At 36.9% G+C, this 21,037-nt stretch overlaps 1 protein-coding gene across 1 annotated transcript in view; it reads left to right on the top strand.

Annotated features, from left to right (window-relative positions):
- Positions 1-9,455, top strand: part of LOC146148608 (ATP synthase F(1) complex subunit gamma, mitochondrial-like) — a 30,997-nt gene extending 21,542 nt beyond the window's left edge. The window contains exons 5-8 of the mRNA XM_083388675.1: positions 6,693-6,836; positions 6,903-6,967; positions 7,033-7,188; positions 9,261-9,455. Of these exons, the coding sequence (XP_083244801.1) occupies positions 6,693-6,836; positions 6,903-6,967; positions 7,033-7,188; positions 9,261-9,361 (466 nt within the window). The 3' untranslated portion in view covers positions 9,362-9,455. The remainder of the gene's footprint in view (positions 1-6,692; positions 6,837-6,902; positions 6,968-7,032; positions 7,189-9,260) is intronic.
- The last annotated feature ends 11,582 nt before the right edge of the window (positions 9,456-21,037 follow it).

The raw sequence follows: 21,037 nt of genomic DNA, 5'->3' as shown, positions 1-21,037 counted from the left end.
CTCCATAGGACTTGCAGGTTGAATTCGGTGAAAGACCAAAAAAAGGTCTTTCGCGTATAGAATTTGGCCACTTTTTTGTATTTTTTATGAGTCTTGACACTAGGCTACTTTCAGATATTTAGTGGTAACTAGTTTATATCTATGTGTCCGGATATTAGTAGAAGATCTAGAAGTAGTCTTAATTACTTCTATATCAGTTCCGGAAGTCATCTTTACTGGTTCTGGAACATTCTTGTACCAGACATCCACGACAATTTGGCTTTAGGATTGTTAAGCAGCTCAAAAAATGGCCATATTTTGACTTGAGAATGACGGCAATCAGACAGGACAAATTGCAGAATTTCAGAATTCAGTTAAGGCAGGTCAGCCTTCTCACATGCGTCAATATAAATGGAAAGGAGAGACCTCGTTGTGTAATATGCAATAATGTTTTGTCAAATGAGTCTTTGAAACCAACAAAGGTAAAACAGCTTTTACAAAATGTTCACTCATAACATAAGGATAAAAGTAGAAGCTTTTTTGTGCGCCTCGCTTGTGCTTTGTAAAAGATGAGACTAGATTTAATAAGTAGGACATACTATGAAACAAACACTTGTAGTTGAAGCTTCTTACTTTTTTGCTTTTGAAATAGCGAGGCATAGAAAGCCACATACAATATATGAAGACTTTGCTTTAGATATAAAAGATCAAGCTATACAAGCGATTAAGTCTGCTGCATTTGGCTTATTTTCTTATATTTAATTTTCAAGTCGGTGAATCTTTTTGTGTGGCATCATGTTTGCAGTTAATGGTATTTGTAAAGTATTTTCCTTGAAAGGCATTCAAAGAAGCGCTTCTTTTTTGTTCCTGTTACAAAACAACTACGAAAGCTGTTGACTTATTTAAAAGGTTTCTTCTTTTTTTGAATCCTAAGATCTTTAGTGGAAAAACTTTTGTGAGAGTTGAACAAACTTAACCCCATCTATGTTAGGAGCCAAATCAGAATTTTAAGCTCATGTTAAGAGCCAAAGTCCATATGTAAAAGGTATTCCTTGTATGATTCATCATCATGCGCTCGCTTCTAAAACTCTTCCTGCTTCATTATGTGAAGTTCTTAATCGTACAATTTAAATTGTCAAATTTGGTAAAGGAGAAGCCCTTAACTCCCGATTATTTAAGCAACTGTGCACTGACATGGATGCACCATCACATACTTCTTTTTCATACAAACTCGGTGGCTTAAACAGGATATGTTACCAAGCAAGTGTTTGAGCTCAGAAAGAGCTTAAATAATTTTTGATCTTTAAAAGAAATTAGAATTTGTTTATTTGCCAAATGATAATAAATGGATTAGATGTCTTTCTTATTTGGTTGATATAAACTAAATCTGAAGATGCAAGGGAAAAACACCAATATTATAATATTTGAATTCTTTGACAGCTTTTACCAGCAAGCTCGATATGTTGCAATTTTTAAAGAATTACAATCAGTTCTGGTTGTTGGTGGCAAAAAACAAGTTCTTCCAGATTTTGGAAAACTATTTGATTTTGCGACATCTGACAGGATTGGAATTAGAATTCATTCGATATTTTCCTGAAATTGAGGACAATGAGCTTGATTTAATACAAAATCCATTCACATTGTCGGTGGAAAAAGTTCCAGATAAATTGCATGATGAGTGTTTTGAACTCAAATCGGATTCTTGCCCAAGAGATTTAATCCGGAAAAATCAATCACTGAATTTTGGCCACTGATGTGTAATTCCTATCCCAAAGTCGCAGAGAGACCTTTTCATTGTGGAGAATGTTATTTCATATTGGTGTACAGGGGCGTAGCGTGGGGGGTATTTAGGAGTCTTGACACCCCCCTTTGAAATCTCAGTAAACAATGATCACAAAACTAAAACTGTAATTGCTGCGATGTTACATCGGAAACATTGCACCTGGCATTGAAAACACGTCGGCCGCCTAATCAGGTCGGTGCTTATCGCCATTAATCACCGCTCCTTATCGTTGTTTCATTTGGCATTTCGCTTGTCACCGACCTCAAGTAATCTAAAACTGGCCTTTTAACGCATATGTAATTTATATCCCGGTGTACGTTCATTAGTGTTAAGCCGGTCAGGCGCTCTTCGCCGCAAGTCGCTCTATTAAACGTTTTTATAACCCTCAATCTCGAAAAGGAGCGCTCGGCTGTCGCGGTTGTAACAGGCAGAGTCATTGCAATCTGTAATACAAAATTTAATTTAGCAAATTTAAAGACGAAACGGTTAAAAAGCAATAAATTACTTACTCGGATCAGTTTCCGCAAGTTTGGGAAAAACATTTCTTTTCCATGGTCCAAGCATTCCTGGAATGTTGTTGGTAATTGAGACACTGCGACGTCTCTTGCATACAGACGTAACAACTGGCCGAACTGTGCGTTTAAGTCGTCTTTGCATGAAGCTCGCAATTCACCTAATACACATAAAACTTTGTATAGTCTGAAATTATTAATACGGAATTATACTATGTTTGCCCTATAACTTACGCAAAAAACACGGTATGACATGACTCAGCTTGGCTGCTCGTTGAAAAACATCGCTGAAGCGTGAGGCAAGTGACGAAAGTGTGGCTTGCAAGAACCAAACATAAACTTCTGTATAGTAGTAATCTTGCACTTGTGATCTATTGACGATGGCTTCCCGGCCGGTCTTGGCCTTAATATCCATTTTGTATGCTTCAGCTGTCTTCACTGCTTTGACAAAAATTCACAAATTCCTGTTTATTTAAAAAAAATAAAAAAAATTCCTGTTTATTTTTGTCTTCCAAAAACGAGGCTATAACATTTTGGCACGTTCTGACCTCACTGCAACAAGCTAACAAGTCGATAGATTTGTGTTGAAGTGCCTTGGACAAAGCCAGCTTGAGCCCGCTGGTAATGCCCACAACAGATACAGCCACAACAAACTCAAAACTCATCGATCTCTTTCTGAGCAAAGCTGCCTTGTCTCGCGAGTTTGTGTCAGCTGTTGTTTCCAATTCACTGAGAGCACCAACTACTGCCGTAAAAACCTCCGCAAACAGCAAGACTGCATCATGTCGTTTCGCACATCGATTTTAGTTTAGTTGTTTTGATTTCAGGAAAGAGTGTCTTGATGCTTCTGGATAGTATTGCTGCACGCTTGGGACTTGAATTAAAGAATACAATAATTTTACTGACGGTTTTTAATGCCATCCGTATTGATTTTATTTGATTTGCCGAAGAATTAAGAGCCAAATTTAATCTGGTGGTGCGCAATGTTTATAGAGAGCCAGTGGATATTTACGTGCAATAATTGCCTGTACGCCGTTAAATTTTCTGGACATATTGGCGGCGCCGTCATAACCTTGTCCACGCATATTGTCTAAATTTAAATCCCACCTGTTTAAGCTGTCTAAAATTAGGTTACTCAGTGCGTCCCCCGTCAAATCTTCTGCTTGCATGAACCCCAGGAAGTCTTTGTGTATCTCTTCCCCATCATCAACATATCGAACAGTTAGCGAAAGTTGCTCGATGTCAGAAACATCGCTAGTTTCGTCAGCTAAAACGCTAAAATAAAAGGACTTGTTGACTCGTGCAATTATTTTTTGGCGAATGACATCGCCGACAATATCAAAAATTTCATTCTGGATTTGTGGACTATAATACATGGCAACCTGATTGGATTGAGCCAAATAATCTGTGACTGAAGTTCCCCTGCCGAAGTTCTAAATCTTAAAAGTGCGCGAAAATTGCCTTCGTTTTCTACAGTTTAAAGGTTTGCAGGAGCAGTTAGCTGACCAGAATCGCGATGCCCGCGAAGGGGAATGCCGCAGAATATTATACTCTCTACAACAGAGACAAGAAAGTTATTTTTTAGACGAAGCAATCGTTGTTCATCTCTATCCATTTGTTCCAAAACGTCCCCCCTCTCTAAGACCTGAAGAAATGACTCCGCTTTTACGGCTGCTGTTTTATGATATTTGAGCGACGCGTGATCTTTCAACAACGTAGTCCCTTGTACATATTCTGCCGCACTCCGTAGTGGAGTGACGAGCTGCTTTAGGGATGACCCTCCTGCCTTTTCCGGTGCAAACAAAACGCAATGTTTGCAAAATGCACCTTGCACTACATTGCTGTAAACAAGCCAAGGATGCGCTTTAAGCCATGATGCATGGAAGGACACATAACAGATTTTGTTGTTTTTCAATCTTTCTAGTCTTGGGAATACGTAAGTTTCGTCTGGCATCCACGGATTTAACAAAAGTTTCCGCTTTGTCTCCCTCGAAATATTAGCTCCAACAAAATTTCCAATGTCATTTGGAGAACCAGTTTCAGACGATTGTTGTTGAGGTGACATTTTACTCGCTGATTCGATTTGTGTTTTATCTTTTTCATGGCTCGTTTCTGGCAGTTCTAATCGACCACTGACACTCCTTGTGTCAAAATACGATGCGATTTTTCTTACTTTTTGCTTTTTTTTTTCTGGAGATGTCATATTTTTGGATAAAACTCGTGCTTTCGCTGACAAACTTTCAAAACCACTGTCCACTAGAAAAATATTGCTATCGCTGCACTAACATTTAACTCCTTTCGAATCCATGCTGTGATTTTTTGATTTAATTGATTTATGTTTTATTAATGACCTAGATATTTCTGCCTCCCTTCACGATGAATCGTCTAAATAACAGTTCCCGCTGAGGAGAAGATTATTAAAACGTCGACGAACTATAGCTTCCTGTTAGACGCACGTGTTCGCTTTTGCTGGACGTTAAGTGTTTCTGCTTATTTTTTATGACGTCATTATTAATTACAATCAGACGGAAAATAGGGGAATTCCCTAAGTTAAAATTGCGGGACACCCCCCTTTAAAATGGTCACGCTATGCGCCTGCTGGTGTATATAAATTTCCTTTCTAAAAATTACCAAATTTCTGAAATTTGCATTAATACCCTTGTTTATATTTCACCATTTCCTAAACCTTAACAATCCTTATTATTAAAATTTGCATAGTCAGGGCTCCTAAAAGTGTACACCACCATTTTTTTAAATGTCCATTAGGGATATCTATTTGAATAAGTCGTAGATCATTCTAGTGCTAAAGAATGTGTCTAGAATTATCCAGATAAATGGTACTGATGCTATGCAAACCCAGTCATTTCATAATAGCATTAGCAAACAATAAATGTTTGGCAAAAAGTCTTGAAAAATAAGTCACCCAAACACCTAAAAAAAACTGTTTAAATCTTTAAAAAGTGTGAACAAACCTGTTTATAATAGAAAAACAAATCAAAATAAACACCTATATGCCCTATCTATTTTAAGCCACATGAGTATTTAGAAGCATTTTATGATCAGTTAACTCCAGGTCGGTAACAGTGACCACTAACAAATTTATTTCAGAAGCGGCAGACCTAGAAACACTACTGCTTTCTAGCCAACCATTAAAATATAGCATCTGTCTTTCATTTTGACATTCTTAAAATTACTCTATTAAAGTTGAGAAATAAAAAAAAGGTTGTTTTGGATACTTCTGTTTGTAATCTTGCTTGATATTCTTATTTTGGCACTGTTGACAAATTTTATTTTGAATTTGATGCGTTGACACCAACCGTGCTTCTTCATGTCAGGGTATTGAGTTATCTGTTTGTAATAACTCCCAAATATACTGAAATTAATAATTCTCTTTGTCAAACATGTTGAGGGCCAAATATAAGCTTGCACGATGTCTTTTTGAAGAGACCATTACTTGTTTTTTTATTTGCACATGAAACTAATTTGAGGCCCTTTCTTATTTGCATGAAGCTCCAATAAAACTGAATTGGGCACCTTTTTGTAAGCCTTTTTTGTTTTTTTTATCCTTTATATTTACTCTTTAAACTTTCTTTCAGTCTGCTAATGTCAATATCAAGATCCATGGCAAACCTACCTGCAGCACTGCTTTCTACCCATTGATTGTAATGACCATTCAAGTCTTAAGACAAATCAATTATAGGAATTCCTCTAACTGGAAAATTCTGGAAAAGTTGCCAGTCACAAAAAATATAGTTATTTTGATAACTCCGAATCGCAAATATAATAAGATATAAAAAAGACATACACAAAATTAATAATTAAAATGTACAATAAGGCGTCAGACAAGGTTAAATAAAAATATTTTAGTCAAGTAGGTTGGGATCTGATAAATTTGTTTTCTGAAGTCGCATGTCGTTTTGACAGATCATTTCTTGTTTTTTTTTTGTTTTTTTTTGTGTCAGACCTTCAGTAACTAATTTTAACACTTTTTATCCGCTCATAGCTCAAAACACTAATCAAGATCCAAACCGTTATACCTTGGAAACCACAATGGAACACTATTTTTTGCAATCTTGTTTTATTATTATTATTATCAATTGCATGCAGCAAATCTAAGAGCATAGTTTCTGAGTCTGATGTTTAAAATTAAGCATGCATTGCCACAAACTATTATCCCAGCCCAAAGTGTTGAAAAATCCCTGATCTACCTCGACACATAGTATACAGTAGAAAGTATTTTTTTATGCAAGTAACAGTTGAGGTACAGTTATATTTATGATAATAGTATGAATGCTTACCTTCAGCAACATTTAAAATTAATAACCAAGCTATTGTTGTTATAACCTCATACAGGTTGTGGAGCACTGTTATAAACAAAATAAAACAACAATGCAATATATTTGTTTATTTTCTAACAGCGGCCACTCTAAAGATATGCTTATGGAATTCAAGGAAATTGGCCGCAACCCGCCCACTTTTGTTGATTGTTCTGTTATTGCTGAACAAATTCTTAAAAGTGGCTTTAAATTTGATTCTGGAAAGATGTTTTACAACTACTTTAAGTATGTATATATATATCTTAAATTGTTATTTTATTTCAAAAAAATAGGACTGTTTTTAATTTGCAGGTCAGCCATGTCTCAAATAATTAAAAGTCAACCATTCTACTCTGTGGAATCTTTTTCGCAATCACGTAATGTAGTTTAATATGTTTTGTATTATTATGTATTAAAAAATATATGTATAATGCATTTGTAGCCAGCATCACGGTTTATGACTCAATTGATGAAGATGTCTTGCAAAGCTACCAAGAGTTTCAGCTAGCAAATGCTGTATATTATACACTGAAAGAAAACTATACAAGTGAGCAAGGTGCAAGGATGGTCTCTATGGACGGTGCCAGTAAAAATGCTGGTAAGTTAAATAATTTGCCATTGTGTCATTTTTTGGCACAATGATGTTATTGCCTCTTTTGACCTTTTTGTCGCTCTGAAGTTTGTTTAGAACAGGGGTTCTCAAGAAACTGTTTTAGCTGCGTACCCTTTTACTTTATCTGTACGTTAAGAGTATTGAATTAAAAGACACGCCTTGTTTTTTACGGATAGAAGCCAGAAATGAGGTCTGTCTGCAATAAAGGTATAAACTTTAGCAGGAATAAACACTGCCCATTAGCACATAGTTGCACAACACGGCGCTCCTGGGGGAGAAAATGTTTTGTGCAATAAAATTTCCAGGCAACTTACTTTACCAAACGTTAACAAACACAATAATAATAACTATGCTGTACATTGGGGTTATTCAAAAAAACACTATTTTGTCAAATTTCAGTGGGGACACACTGGAATTGTTAGAAACCTAAGCACTTTTGGTTCAGTATTAACCGTGCTACGTCAATTTAAAAATTAAGATTTAGGCTAAAATTTTGGCAAAAAATAATTTATCCTCTCCCAGAAAAATTTTACTTTTTTGCATTGCTTTGCAATTGAATAGCTATGAATAAACCTGTTTTACAGTTTAAAAGTGAGTAGTCATTGTATAAATGTTTCATTTTAACAACATTTGTTAGGCTGTTTTATATAAAAAATGGCTTAAAAATTTAAAATAAAGTAGATGCAGCACACATGACATCAAATCAATAAAATAGTGCACAGGAAAACAAATGACAAAAGTAAAATAAAAATTGTAAAACTACAAAACACACGCCAAAAGCCAAGGCTTATTATTGTTAAACATTTGGATGCGATAATCGTCTTTATTTATGAAATCTGCTCCTAATTGTGAGACAAAAAAAATGCCAAACTTGGGCTCAACCTATACGCAAAGGTGACATTGCGCCAACGTAATTCCAACGTGTTTGCGCTCGTCATCACAGGCTACGATTAGTTGTTCATTCACGTGATAGCAAGTTTCGAGTGGAATTGTGCATTGTGATGTGATAGTGTTGTTGCGTTGCGCTAATGAGAATTTAGTTTTTATGGCTTGCTGCGCTGCCACCGTGGACGGTCACGGTTTTAAAACTGTTCGTGATTGCTTCACTCAAATAAAGTGATTCGTTAGAGGTTTCACATTTTCCGTGGATTTATATTTTGAAGGGGAGACCGCTGTTTTTAAGAAAAAAATTGAGAACCACTGTATTAAGCCATTAACATGCGCAATATGGTCATTTTAGCTTTAAACGATGCACCTGTAAGCTTTATTTTTTCTGTCTTGTTAAATAAACGTTAGCAACGATTTTTTTTTTGGTAAATGAACTTGCTCGCGTACCCTCGAATGTTCTCTCGTGTACCCCTGTTCGAGAACCATTAGTTTAAATTAGAACAAACGGCCTAGCAACATGAAGCGTCTCCCTAATCGGATTTGTTTTAGTTTCGTATGTAGCTCGCAGATTTGTTTGCCCAAACCTGGAGCGCTATGTTATGATATGTAATTTAACCTAATGGTTTACATGGTAACGGTGGAACTTTTGTGTTTTACATTTTAACAGCAGTCCTGACATGGAAACATAACTTTCGAAACACAATCGTATATAAATGTAACACTGAATAAAGTTAAGTGTACCGAATTACGTATCTCGGTCAGGCATGTAATACGACACATTTTTTTGTATGCATTCTACCCTAAAATGAGTATCCGACACAGTTAGCTCAGAGGCCTTTTTGTAATTAAACAAGCTAGCGCAATGCGAGTACAATTTGCTCCTGCCGATTGACATCCCCCTCACCCTGCAAAAAAATGTTGTTGTCATCATAAGACCTCCTAACGTACTAAATGTGTTAATCTGAGCCAGCACAACTATTGAGCAAACACGCAAGCAGAATAAATGTCACGTAGTTCTGATCTTACTAACAACATAGTGCCCTTAACGACTTTTCACACAGCGAAGTTGATTGTTTTCAAAACTGTTTTACAATCCCATGATTTCAGATGTCATTTTGAAACAGTAAAACGTGTTTCTCACTCACAGAACAATATTTTAATTTTTACAGGAGAAATGATAGACAGAATGTCTTTGCTATACAATCGCACCAGACAAGCGGTGATCACCACAGAGCTCATCGAAATTATTTCGGGAATGACGGCCCTGTAAAGAATTTCTAAAACGAATAGTCAAACTCCTTCAATAAAATATGCTCGACAAGGCAATATTTTATGCTTAAGTTTAATACATATTCTTCCTTTAACGTTTGTTTGATTTCTGTGACAAAAATATGAGGTTTCATTTCCTGCGCAAAATGCTAGAAAACAAAAAGACAATTTTTTGGTACTAAAGTTCCAAACAAGAGATCCTTTCACCATATTTCTGAAAATCTCATCCAGTCTGTCAACCGCAGAATATAAGGGGCTAGTCTAGAATCCTACCACCTCAACGCACATTATTTGGGTTCGGATGGGTGAACTATTAGTATTTGGCCTATTTATTTTCCTTTCGTTACTGTACCTAGAAAAAAGTGGTGGGATTCTAGACCAGCGCCAAGAAATAGAAATAAATACTACAAAAAAATGCTAGCATTTGGCATATTTGCCTTATTAAGCACTAAATGTGTACCAAATTTTTTAAGTATAACACTAACAGCAGAATGTCTTTCACTACACTCCCAAGGTCAGTTTTCAAGAGACGAGCGTTGCTACGCAATTCGTTTTGACGCGACGCGTTAGCGCGCCCCAGTGTAAACCATTACGCATTGTAATCTAACCATTGAACACGAAACAATCCATTGAAAAAGTTTTCAATATATCTTCAAATCGTTTTAAACTCGAACTCGTCTAAATCTTATTGAAGTTTGCAGAACTATAATCGTATCGGCAATAAACGTGTGTTTAAGCACGTTTAATTAACGTACTTCAAAAAACGGAAAAAACGTATTTGAGCAGAGACACAAACGTACTTAAAACATCTTATAATTGTCTAAAACTCGTTCTTGTCTTGTTAACCTCTCTAGAAAATCGTTACGGTAATCGTTTACGACGGTAAAACACGTTTGGAAAACGGTTTAGAGAAGATGTGTTTTTAAGGGCTTACGGCATCTTCGCGTCATATCCACCTCTAAAACTCGTTGGTAATTCGTCTTGGTCTTCTTCAACTCTCCAGCTAAAACTTATCGGTAGTAAACGCCTATAAAAACATGTTTAGTAGACGTTCTAGAACAGGGGTATTCAAATGATTCTTCCATGATCCACCACAGCCAAATCTGTAAACATGATCTACTTCAATGCAAATAGTAAACATATTTGCCATGCCTAAATTTTTTGTGTTTCTTTTTTATGTAAATTTGCCCATGGGCGTACCAACAAAATCATAAAGGGGGTTTGCGAATTTTCAACTTTCCCTTATTTTACGTCTGACATTTATGAATAATGATGTCATAAAATTGAGACGGGTTTTGGCGCGTAAATAGTGATTATAATTACTTTATAAAAAATTAATCCGCCAAAACTAATTAACGTCCGGCAAAAGTGAACCTTGCAAATACGTGCGTCGAAACCGCTTAGTGTGAAATCGTTAACTTCAGGCAGAAAAACTAAACCAAGACGCTAAAATATGTGTAAGTGATTTTAGTAGAATCGTGTTTCGAGTATTTGCACTGCAGTTTCCAAAGTTCCATCCATGTACAGGTCTCCGCTAAAATTCATGTACAGGTCTCCGCTAAAATTCTAAACGAAGATCGTTTTTCCCGGGTGTTATTATGCCATGATTAGCGCAACATCTGCTCAGATATGTGTGCCAAGTCCGCTAAAATACAAGCTGTGGTTAAGAGAAAATAATTTTTGTCAATTATACACTAAACACGTGATGTTAGGATCTGCTTATTTGCGGTAACAATCATTACATAAAAAAGCGATTTTAAACAGTGACAGTTTTTAAGAGAATGTGCTTCAATTAAAAAAATGCGCTGTTAGCCTACACTAACATCGGATATTAGCGGAGACAGTGAGCAGTAAAAAAAGATTAGCTGTCCTCAACGATTTTAGCGATAAAAAGGAAGGTTTAACTTGCCGCTCTCATTTGTCGAAAATATACCCTTGCTAAACAGCCGACCTAAACGAAAAGAAACGGGGTGAACTCCCAACGGTGGTGTCTAAAACGAATAGCAAAAGCTGTTGCTTAAAAGATTTTACTGCTAACACAGTTTAATGATAGTGTGCCCCTTGTCCTGTAGTTTCAAGTTCAGAGCATTTAGATGGGTAAAACAGTCAGCAAGAAAAGCCAAGTTACATAGATTGGTAGGCCTACCATGAAAATACTGTAATTTTTTTTTTTTTGAGACTACATTGGAAGATCCACCCAAATTTTTGAAAAGGTCCGGAACCGGATCAAGATCTGCCATTTGAACACCACCGTTCTAGAAAATATCTTCTCCAAGCGGCTACAAAACATCTTGGTTGTCTTAAATTCGTTCATGTTATGTGGCCCTATGTCTTATTGTGGCCTCTACAGAAAGTTTAAAAACACCGGTAATGAGCATAACTTATAATAAATCATTGTCTAAAAAAACTGCCCCAAAAACAATTTAGGCCTATTACAATTAAGTTTTAGGAATTGAGCGCTAAATGAGAACACAGGCCATTGGAAAACCAAAATGATTAGGACTTGAAGGTGTTTTCCAGCAAAGTGAAAAGATTTATTTCTAATATACTAAAGTGTTTCAAAGCGTTTTTGAAACATATTGTTTGGAAATGTGAAATTTGTTAATGCGCATGTGCACGTTGTATTCGAGACTCAGGGTAGTTTACTGTAGTCTTACTGGTGTCCCGGGCACGACTTCGCAGCACTGCAAGAGATAGAGTAATATAGTAGAATATTTGTTCGTTTAACTAAATGCTATTTATAGTAAAATATCACAAAATTTACTGATATATTGTTAGGAGTGCAATATTGGCAAAATTATCGGGAAACCAATATAATCGATCTACAGTAGGCCTATACCGTATTTAATATTAAGTTGTAAAGCTAAAACAAAATCTACTATGCGTGATGCGGCCGACCTCATGAATGGCAGATACTGGCTCATCTAAAAGAGGGACCAGTGCATGAACACCTTAGAGCAGTGTAGGCTATTCCAAGCTTTATGGTCTCGAGACTTCCTTAACAGTTTCCCTGTTTTATATTAAAACCATATAACAACCACTAAAGTTACGGCGTAAGCCTATAATCACGTCATGTATTGTTGTTTTCTTCAACAAAGAATGCCAAGTTGTTCCCACCAACACCCGCTTGTGGCCCCCAGGTGGGGAACAACTGCTCTAGTCTAAGAGGGACCAAAGCAAAAAAATCAGATGTAGAGAAATGTGTACAGCTTTAGGCCTACATACAGGGTTGCCATACCGTTCTTATTTCTAAGATTTGTCCTTATTTGGAAGGGACAGGTCTTAGAAAACTTAAATATCCTTATTTCTAAGAAATGTCCTTATTTTTGACTTGCGTCCTTATTCTGTCTTATTTTCAACAACTACAGAACTTCGATCGTTTTCCTCTGGTAACCAGTGTTGAATAATGTTATAAAATTATGCTTTTGCGGCGAGATTTTATGACATCATCAATGAAAAAGTAGGCTACTCCTGTGTCGTACAAGTCTCAGAGGATTTTGCTTCAAGTGGTGAGATAGGTAGGGCAGTGGTACAGCAGTTAGCAGCTGACAACATTTTAGCAATAAACAGCAGTATAAGGTTACTGCTGTTTGGGCTACAGCAGAATAGGGTGCGGCGAAGGCAACATTTTTTTGCGAAGTGGTTGGTAATGGGGAAATGGATGCAGTGCAGTAGACACTTCGATTAAATCAGTAAAGCTATAAGCAGGGGTGGCCAACACTCCAACGTTTGATCGTCACATTTCACCTGGTCAATCGCGTTATGTGATTTTTAAAATAACGTTCTTTAGCAACATTAACTGGAGTAGACCGAAAAACAAAACATAAACCTTGTTAAATTGCTGGAGCAGATTGTTTCTGGCCAAAAGTATAGAATGTTATATGACACGGCTCGTATAAATACAATGCATGTCCAAAAATGTTTTTTAAATCTAATTATTCGGTTCTCCTTATTTTGGGGTCCATGTCGATGGCAACTCTGTTTATATACTTTATATAGACAAAAAGTGATGAGCAATAGGTTAGAAAAACAAGTTAAGCGAATAACGAAAACTATCCGGCGTTTACGGTAGTAGACCAAACAAAATACGAAAAACGGCGATTTGCGCTCGATTTTGGTTTCGCATTAGCTTAAGACGCGTAAATCAATTACTTGTAAAGCACGCCGCTTCTAGCATTTTGTTAAACCGTGACAAAAACGAACAAAAAACGATAATATCACTTACGAAAAAGGGGGCAAGAACCCCCACCCCCCTGGATACGCCACTGGGGATAATGGATAACGTCTAATATTTTTAACCTTTATAAGTAATTCATATTACACTTACAAATAATACTTATTTGTAAATCCGCAGGAATTCATGATATTTGAATGAAGGCGAGTCGTAAAAATTTTTGAGATGATGAAACAAATTTTTCTTAAAAAACTTGTATGTGCAACTGCATTCGGGTTTAAAAACGTTTGTGTTCAAGATATGGCAACACAGCGGTCACGCGAAAAAATATTTTGGTCCAATTTCAAAAAAAAGTAGGCTATACGTAATGCCTGTAGCACACAAACAACATTCGTGAACTGCTCGCTTATGGGCACTTATCAAGATGACTTTGCCAATTTTTATGGGCCATTTTGACCCCACAGTTGTATCTGTACAAAAATCACGTAAAAATTGCGGCTGTGTTAAATAATACGTCCCCAAAACGCATTTAGGTTTCATGGTCCCGAATTAGTGTCAAACACTTCACTAGACTCCAGCCATAAGACCGAGATAAGAACAACACTAACGTCAGAATAAAACACAGATCGAAACAAGACCAAAATAGGACTAATACCTAATTGTCGTAGTACCGTTTAAATCGGAATTAGTCCTAAATCCGTCGGAATAAGACCTATAAGGACAGAATCAGGCCTAAAGAACACTTTTACTAACCCAAACCCCACCCCTAAGTACATCACTAACTCCCCTAATAATTTCAACCTTAACCCATTTTCTAACCCCACCCATTACCCACCAATAACCCCAAACAGGGCCAAACATCCGGTACCAAAACAGCGGCGCTCAGACGGCGCCGGTCAGACTAGGGCGTTTAAACGTAGTCACCAAAACGCCTGATGCCAGAGCGATGGCCCCCGATCGTCCCATACCATCTACCCACAGTTTCGGGCTTAATTTTGGCCATGTAGGCCATCTTTTGATGAATTTAGGCCTTATTCCGATAAGTTTAGGCCTTATTCCGATGAATTTAGACCATATTCCGATAAATTTAGGCTTTATTCCGATGAATTTAGGTCATATTCCGATGAATTTAGGCCTTATTTCGATGAATTTAAGCCAATTATTCCGATGAATTTAGGACTAATTCCGATGAATTTAGACCTTATTCCGAGGAATTTAGGCCTTATTTTGATGAATTCAAACCTTATTCCGGCAGATTTAGGTCTTATTCAGACGATTTTGTTCTTATGCTGTACTGGATATTACTGCGTATTTGGCGGTATTATGTCGTTGGTCTTAATACTACGGTTTTATAGATATTTTTGCTTTAGGTATTGTTGCTTTTTAGGTCTTATTGTGTGTTCCCCACTCCACTGCTGTGTTCAGCACTCTCATTTTTCTTTTTGCTTATTTTTTCTGTATAAATTTAATTATACGTGAGATAAAACTTGCATAGCATGGATGATGAAAACCAATTAGATTAGACAAAGTAATTTACAGCAAAACATAAATTACGTCACAATCGTCACTGCGGATTTGTTTTGTTTACTTGCTTATAGATGCAAACATCAAAGAAGGGTCAATGCAAAATGCTTAAACTGCTATGAAAAAAAATGTAAATATTTATTAGTTTTAATTTGAGAATGATGTAAGTGCGCAAAAGGCAAATTTTACTGCGCAATTGTGCTGTTGGGCATTTGCGCACCTTAGACCAGGGGCGGACAACTTCTCAAGTCGGCGGCCAAGATATGGGATAATGAAGTACTTGGCGGGCCGGATTCCTAATTCGATACTTTAATTGTATATTCCACATATACAAGAAATAAACTGTTTTTAATGTTAATCATAGAGACCACAAACAGTATTTAGTAAAGTTATTAACATAACGTACTTCAATAGCTGCTGAAGTAGTGGGGGGTTGCCGCAGAGACTTGCTGGCGGGCCACATTATCATGTAAGACCGGAAACTGTGTGCGGGCCGCTCAAGATTCCGTCGCGGTCCGGGTCCCCTGGCCCACCCCTGCCTTAGAAGGTACACTGTTTGTAAATCACTTAATATAATAATAGTCCGGGGGTAAGTCTAAATTAGAAAAGATAAGTTTAAATTAGAAAGTGTGCCTTTGCCCTTGTCAAGGCTATCTCCCCGACATATCTACCCTATTGTAAAACTCCACAAAGCATGGTAGAATTTTCGCTTTCTACCCTGATGAATTTTTATCCACCCTATACTGAAATACACCTCTTTGTGTGGATTTAACAATCCATCAATTGTATAATCGCACATTCTGGTGGGTAACACTAATTTACGGAATGATGAATGGTCGGAATGGTCGGAACGCTTATAGTATTATTATTAAATATAATAACACTTGACTCACCTTCACCCAAACGCTAACCCCCAACCTAACTCAAATATTGTGCATTGATTTAATAATTGTTTTAACGGGGTAACACTTAAATTGTTGAGCGTTCCGACCATTCCGACCATTCATCATTCCGTAAATTAGTGGTGACAAGAACAATGCACAGTATATTTTACAGCAGTGCTTTTCAAACTTTGCAATTTCCATCCACACTTTTTATTTTGGAAAACTTCCGCAAGAAACAAGCTTAGTAAGTTTGCAACTTTTAGTTTTGTTGGTGAAATAACAATGAAAGTGTTTGTGTACTAAAACCGGGTACCTAAGCCTTGGCCGATATAAAATAGATAGCTTAACCGGAAATGAACCATACGAGACTATATAACTGCAACTGTGATGCATAAGTGGACGCACCGGCTTATTTGGTTACTGTATTAAACAATAAAAAAAATAACATGCACCATTTTCATCCGCACATTCATTCGCACGACGTTAGTCCTCCGCATTACAATTTTTTTATCCGCACACGTGCGTACCATCCCAAGGGTTGAAAAGCACTGTTTTATAGAATTGCTAATCAATGCAATACTAAACAACAAATATATTTGACAAATAGATTTTACGTAGATAATACCTACGGCCATGTTACTAAATTTTGGCAAGCTAACATGTTTAAAAAGCAAAAATAATCTACTTCTTAAAATGCTTTAACGCCTATGGTTTGGCATACTTTTGCCTAGGGCTGCGGAGTCGGTTAAAAATAACCCGCGTCCGACTCCGGCCCAAAAAATAAACCCGAGTCCGACTCCGGTAAAATGTGCGATTTCGTCGAGACCGGTCCTGACTCTACAGCCTGCATTCCGCCAATTTACGTAATTAAAATAACGTGGATATTCAGCAACCAACTTATAGGGGTGTCGTATAATTCATTCACTCACAATACATGGTTGGAAAATGTTCCACAATATGCTTTTCACCTTTACAATTTCCAGTTGGCGGCCATATCAGTCTTAAAATTTGGTACTGCGCTAGCGCATGTGGGACTCGGGACTCGGGTAGTTTTACATAGTCTTGCTCGAGTCCCGAGTCTGACTCCAGCAAAACAATCCGACGCCTCGAGTCCCGAGTCCGACTCCGATTCCGCAGCTCCGCTTTTGCCAACTTTTACTCGTTAATTTTTTTTCCATGGCTTGGTCCGAGCATTCACTGTTGAAACAGACTTTAAATCTGCTGTTTCGAGCAATATGCAAAACTCTTTTATGTGCCTAATTATATTGGTTGAGGCAACATGCATAACGGGTGCTAACAAAGAGGTGTACGTTACAACCAGATTTCGCATTTAAATTTACAGCGATAAAATATGTTGTTTTGTAACAGCAATAAGTTACGGTATTTTCCAAGTGAAGCCAAAAAACATGCCATATTTCCATACAAAGAACCAATTTGTTTAAGAACAGTATAGTGTCCAATATCAGTATTGTGATTGGATGGTTATGAATGTGTAATATATGAGGTATATTTAATTTTTTGAATGCAACATTTGTTAATCATTTCAAAAAAATTTCAGAAAAAATAAAAAATTAGAAAATTTTTGACAAAATTTAGTTTTTTGTAAATTTCATGGATTTCTGGTCCTTTTAGAAGAAAAGTTTTCGTTATATTCAATAGAAACATGTATGTTCTACATCTTTTGAGCCACTAACCAACTCTCTAGCACATCAAATAAAATAGTTATGGCCGATTTGGCTATTTAGACCCCTGCATGACCTTTGGGGGGAGGTAGCCAGGTCGGTTAAGGAGGTAATTCCCCAAATTTTTGATGGTTTTAGATGCTTTGTCAGCATTTTAGACCCCCTCAATTTTGATTTGGAAGAAAAATGATTTTTCACTCCACCTTAGTGTACGGCATGCCACCAGATTTCGCGTTTAAATCTGCGGCGGTAAAATATGTTGTTTCGTAAGAGCAATAAGTGATTTTTCTAAGCGAAGACTATTTTTCGTCGCTTCACGAGCTGGACAAAGCAAGCGAATATGAAGTAATATATCTTGTTATTCCTCGTATTATATGGGCCGAAAATTTATTTCCGGACATATCTTGTTTTTCCTCCTATTCTTTTTTGGTTTGCTATGGTTTGCTTGGTATGTTTCAGACCGATTTTTGTCCGAAGCTTTATAGAAAAGTAGACATCGAAAAACTTCCAGATTTTCAGACATGGCGTAGAATGGTATAGGTTAGGGTTGCCATACGTCCGGATTTCCCCGGACATGTCCGGAATTTTAGTGTTCAAACTGCGTCCTGGGGGAAACGCCAAAATATGCTTAAATGTCCGGAATTGTTTTAAATTGTTTGTTGCGTTACGGGTAATAATTTCATTGTTACGTCATAAACGACAATACAGCGCTTTATTTGGGATACATGGATGAGTGAAGCTGGGCTAATAGCTGAAGGCCTTATATCTTGGTCGATTTGCAAAATTTAGAACATGTCTGAAACGATAAGAGCGTATATTCGCTGAAGAAAATTATAAAGCAGTAAAAGCAGTACAAAAATAGCACAACAGGAAGTCTGTTGCAGACCAAATGAGAACTTGCATTCGTGTATTGCAATACAACATTTATTTTCTGTTTGTGTATAGTTTCGTGTTTATCCTTTTTTCACAAGAAAACAATGGCGGTAAAGTACTTTGGCAATATTCTGAAGTTGGTCAATGCAACTGAGGTAAATTTGTTATGGATTTGCGCATTATCAAATATAGTAACCCTAGCCTAGAGATCACCAGAGGTCAAATCAGAGATGGCCCAATAGCCTAGTGCGGTAATGTTCAAATGGCGGATCGCGATCCGCTTCCGGATCTTTTCAGCGTTTTGTGCGGATCTTCCAATGTAGTCTTAAAAAAATGAACTTTCTTCAGTGTTTTCATGTGAATGCCAACTGCCAGTGTCGATGAATTTTGTAAAAAATCAAGCATAGAGCGAGACTCCCAAATGCTAATCTTTGTGAGCGTTTGAGGATATCAGTAAGCGACAGAAAGCCCCAATTCAATGCTATTGTAAGACCTAAAGTCTAAAACAGGGGTCGGCAACCTACGGCCCGCGGGCCGGATGCGCCCCGCCAATGTAATTCATTTGGTCCGCCGCCACTTTGACAAACTGGATACGAGTCCATTTTAAATACTTTTTGACTATTTTAACTACGTAAGTGCGAAAAATTTTCCCGTTCGCGCGAATGATTTTTCTACGACCAACTTGTTTACGTTTTGATGCGGTCTTTTGAATTAGATCAGCGCTTCTTTACCGTTAACGGAAAACGTATTATATTTTTAACATTTTTATTTTCGGCAATGTAATAAAAACTTGCCAGAAATTTAAAAGAAATGCTGATATACCTAAAAAATCGCTCTCGCTTCGCTCGCCATGTGCGCCTGGAAGTTATCGCGTTGATCAGGTTTGGCTGTGGTGGATCATGGCAGAAATAATTTAACCACCCCTGGCCTAGTGAATTCACGACACTATGTTCAAAAATCCACTCCGGTATACAATGGTTAGGCAAAGCATTGCTAGGGTGACGTCATATTGACAGTCAATGTGTTCATACCTCATTTTAAAAACCGCTAGTGGGGACTAAAGAGTGTCCGGATTTCAGGCCACGAAAATATGGTAACCCTAATGTAGGTGCGTATTTGAGGTTTAGGAGTCCGCACCCCTAGGCGCCTCTAATTGTTAGACAAAAAACCAAAAGTGTGACGTCATCGTTTTAGTTCTTTACAGTTATCTACTCCTATCTAGCGGCAGAAAAACTTCAATACAGAATGCGTTCATATCGCTTGCTATATTCAGCTAGCGTCGCGACGAGGCGGCTGCTGGCATCCTGTTGCGATTTATTGTCCCGCGCGTGCAACGTTTTTGTGCGAAGTGGCTCGTTTTTTGTGCGAAGTGGCTCGATATTCTGCTTTGAAAATCTCTACTCGCAATGCTTCCCTCCGTTAATTGTACGGTGGGTGAAACTTTATTCACGGCCTTACCTCTTTGTGTATTACCGCGACAATACGATGAAATACGATTTGGAGAATATTGGAAAAATCGTATTTGGAGAATATTTGCTATTTGCACCTGTTCTGTATGTTACTTCAATCCAACATATCAACACACAATTATAAGTTGTGTATAATAATATAATAACTTATGGCTTTGAAGCGAAAGGGGTTCAAATATGGTGTAGATTTTGGGAAATGATCGAAACATATATTTGATCAATAAAAATTTACGTAGATAATGCTTACGGCCATGTTATTACATATTGGTCAGCTAGCATGTTTAATATAAATAACGGCAAAAACAAGATATGTCCCGAAAATAAATTTTCGGCCCATATAATAACGGCAAAAACAAGATATGTCCTGAAAATACATTTTCGACCCATATAATAACGGCAAAAACAAGATATGTCCCGAAAATAAATTAAAAAAATAAATTTTCGGGACTAAAAAAAAAAATAGAAAAATTAAATAAAAAAAAAATTTTCGGCCCATATAACTAGATGGGGTTGCGGTTGTTGTATATTTTTGTCAGGGGGTTCCTTATTTTCATGGGTGGTTAAATAATTTGGTCATTATAAATAGGTTTATTTTTGTAATATTATGTATTACACTGTTGTTTATTCGTTTTACGATTTATATTAAGTTGTACTTTGTCTTGACTTATTTCTGCAAGCAAAAACAGATGTGGGCCAAAACATTTCTTGCCTTCACCTATGACTTTGCAGATGCAAAATCACTTTTGATGGACATATTCATATTCCAAAACTTTTTCTTGACTTGTTTCTGCAAGCAAAAACAGGTATGTGCCGAAAATGTTCTGCCTTTACTTCTAACGTAGCAAATATTTTTTCCACAAAAAAACGCTTATTGTTTTAACACCCTTTCCCCCTCAAACCAAATAAAAGAAAACAATTTATTTTCCCCTTAACAATAAAAAACCTACAAGCAATTAAATAAAATATGTTTGCTGCCCCCGAAAAAAAAAATTCTCCATCCGGGATTACATATTTTATTAACAAAACAATATTTAAAAAATTTTTTTTTTTTCAAACCCTCGTCAAAAAAAA

The sequence above is a fragment of the Ascidiella aspersa genome, chromosome 4 (assembly GCF_963924565.1).
Source record: "Ascidiella aspersa chromosome 4, kaAscAspe10.2, whole genome shotgun sequence".
NCBI classification, from domain to species: domain Eukaryota; kingdom Metazoa; phylum Chordata; class Ascidiacea; order Phlebobranchia; family Ascidiidae; genus Ascidiella; species Ascidiella aspersa.
Note: the sequence above shows the minus strand (reverse complement) of the source record. Positions and strands in the feature narration are given on the sequence as shown.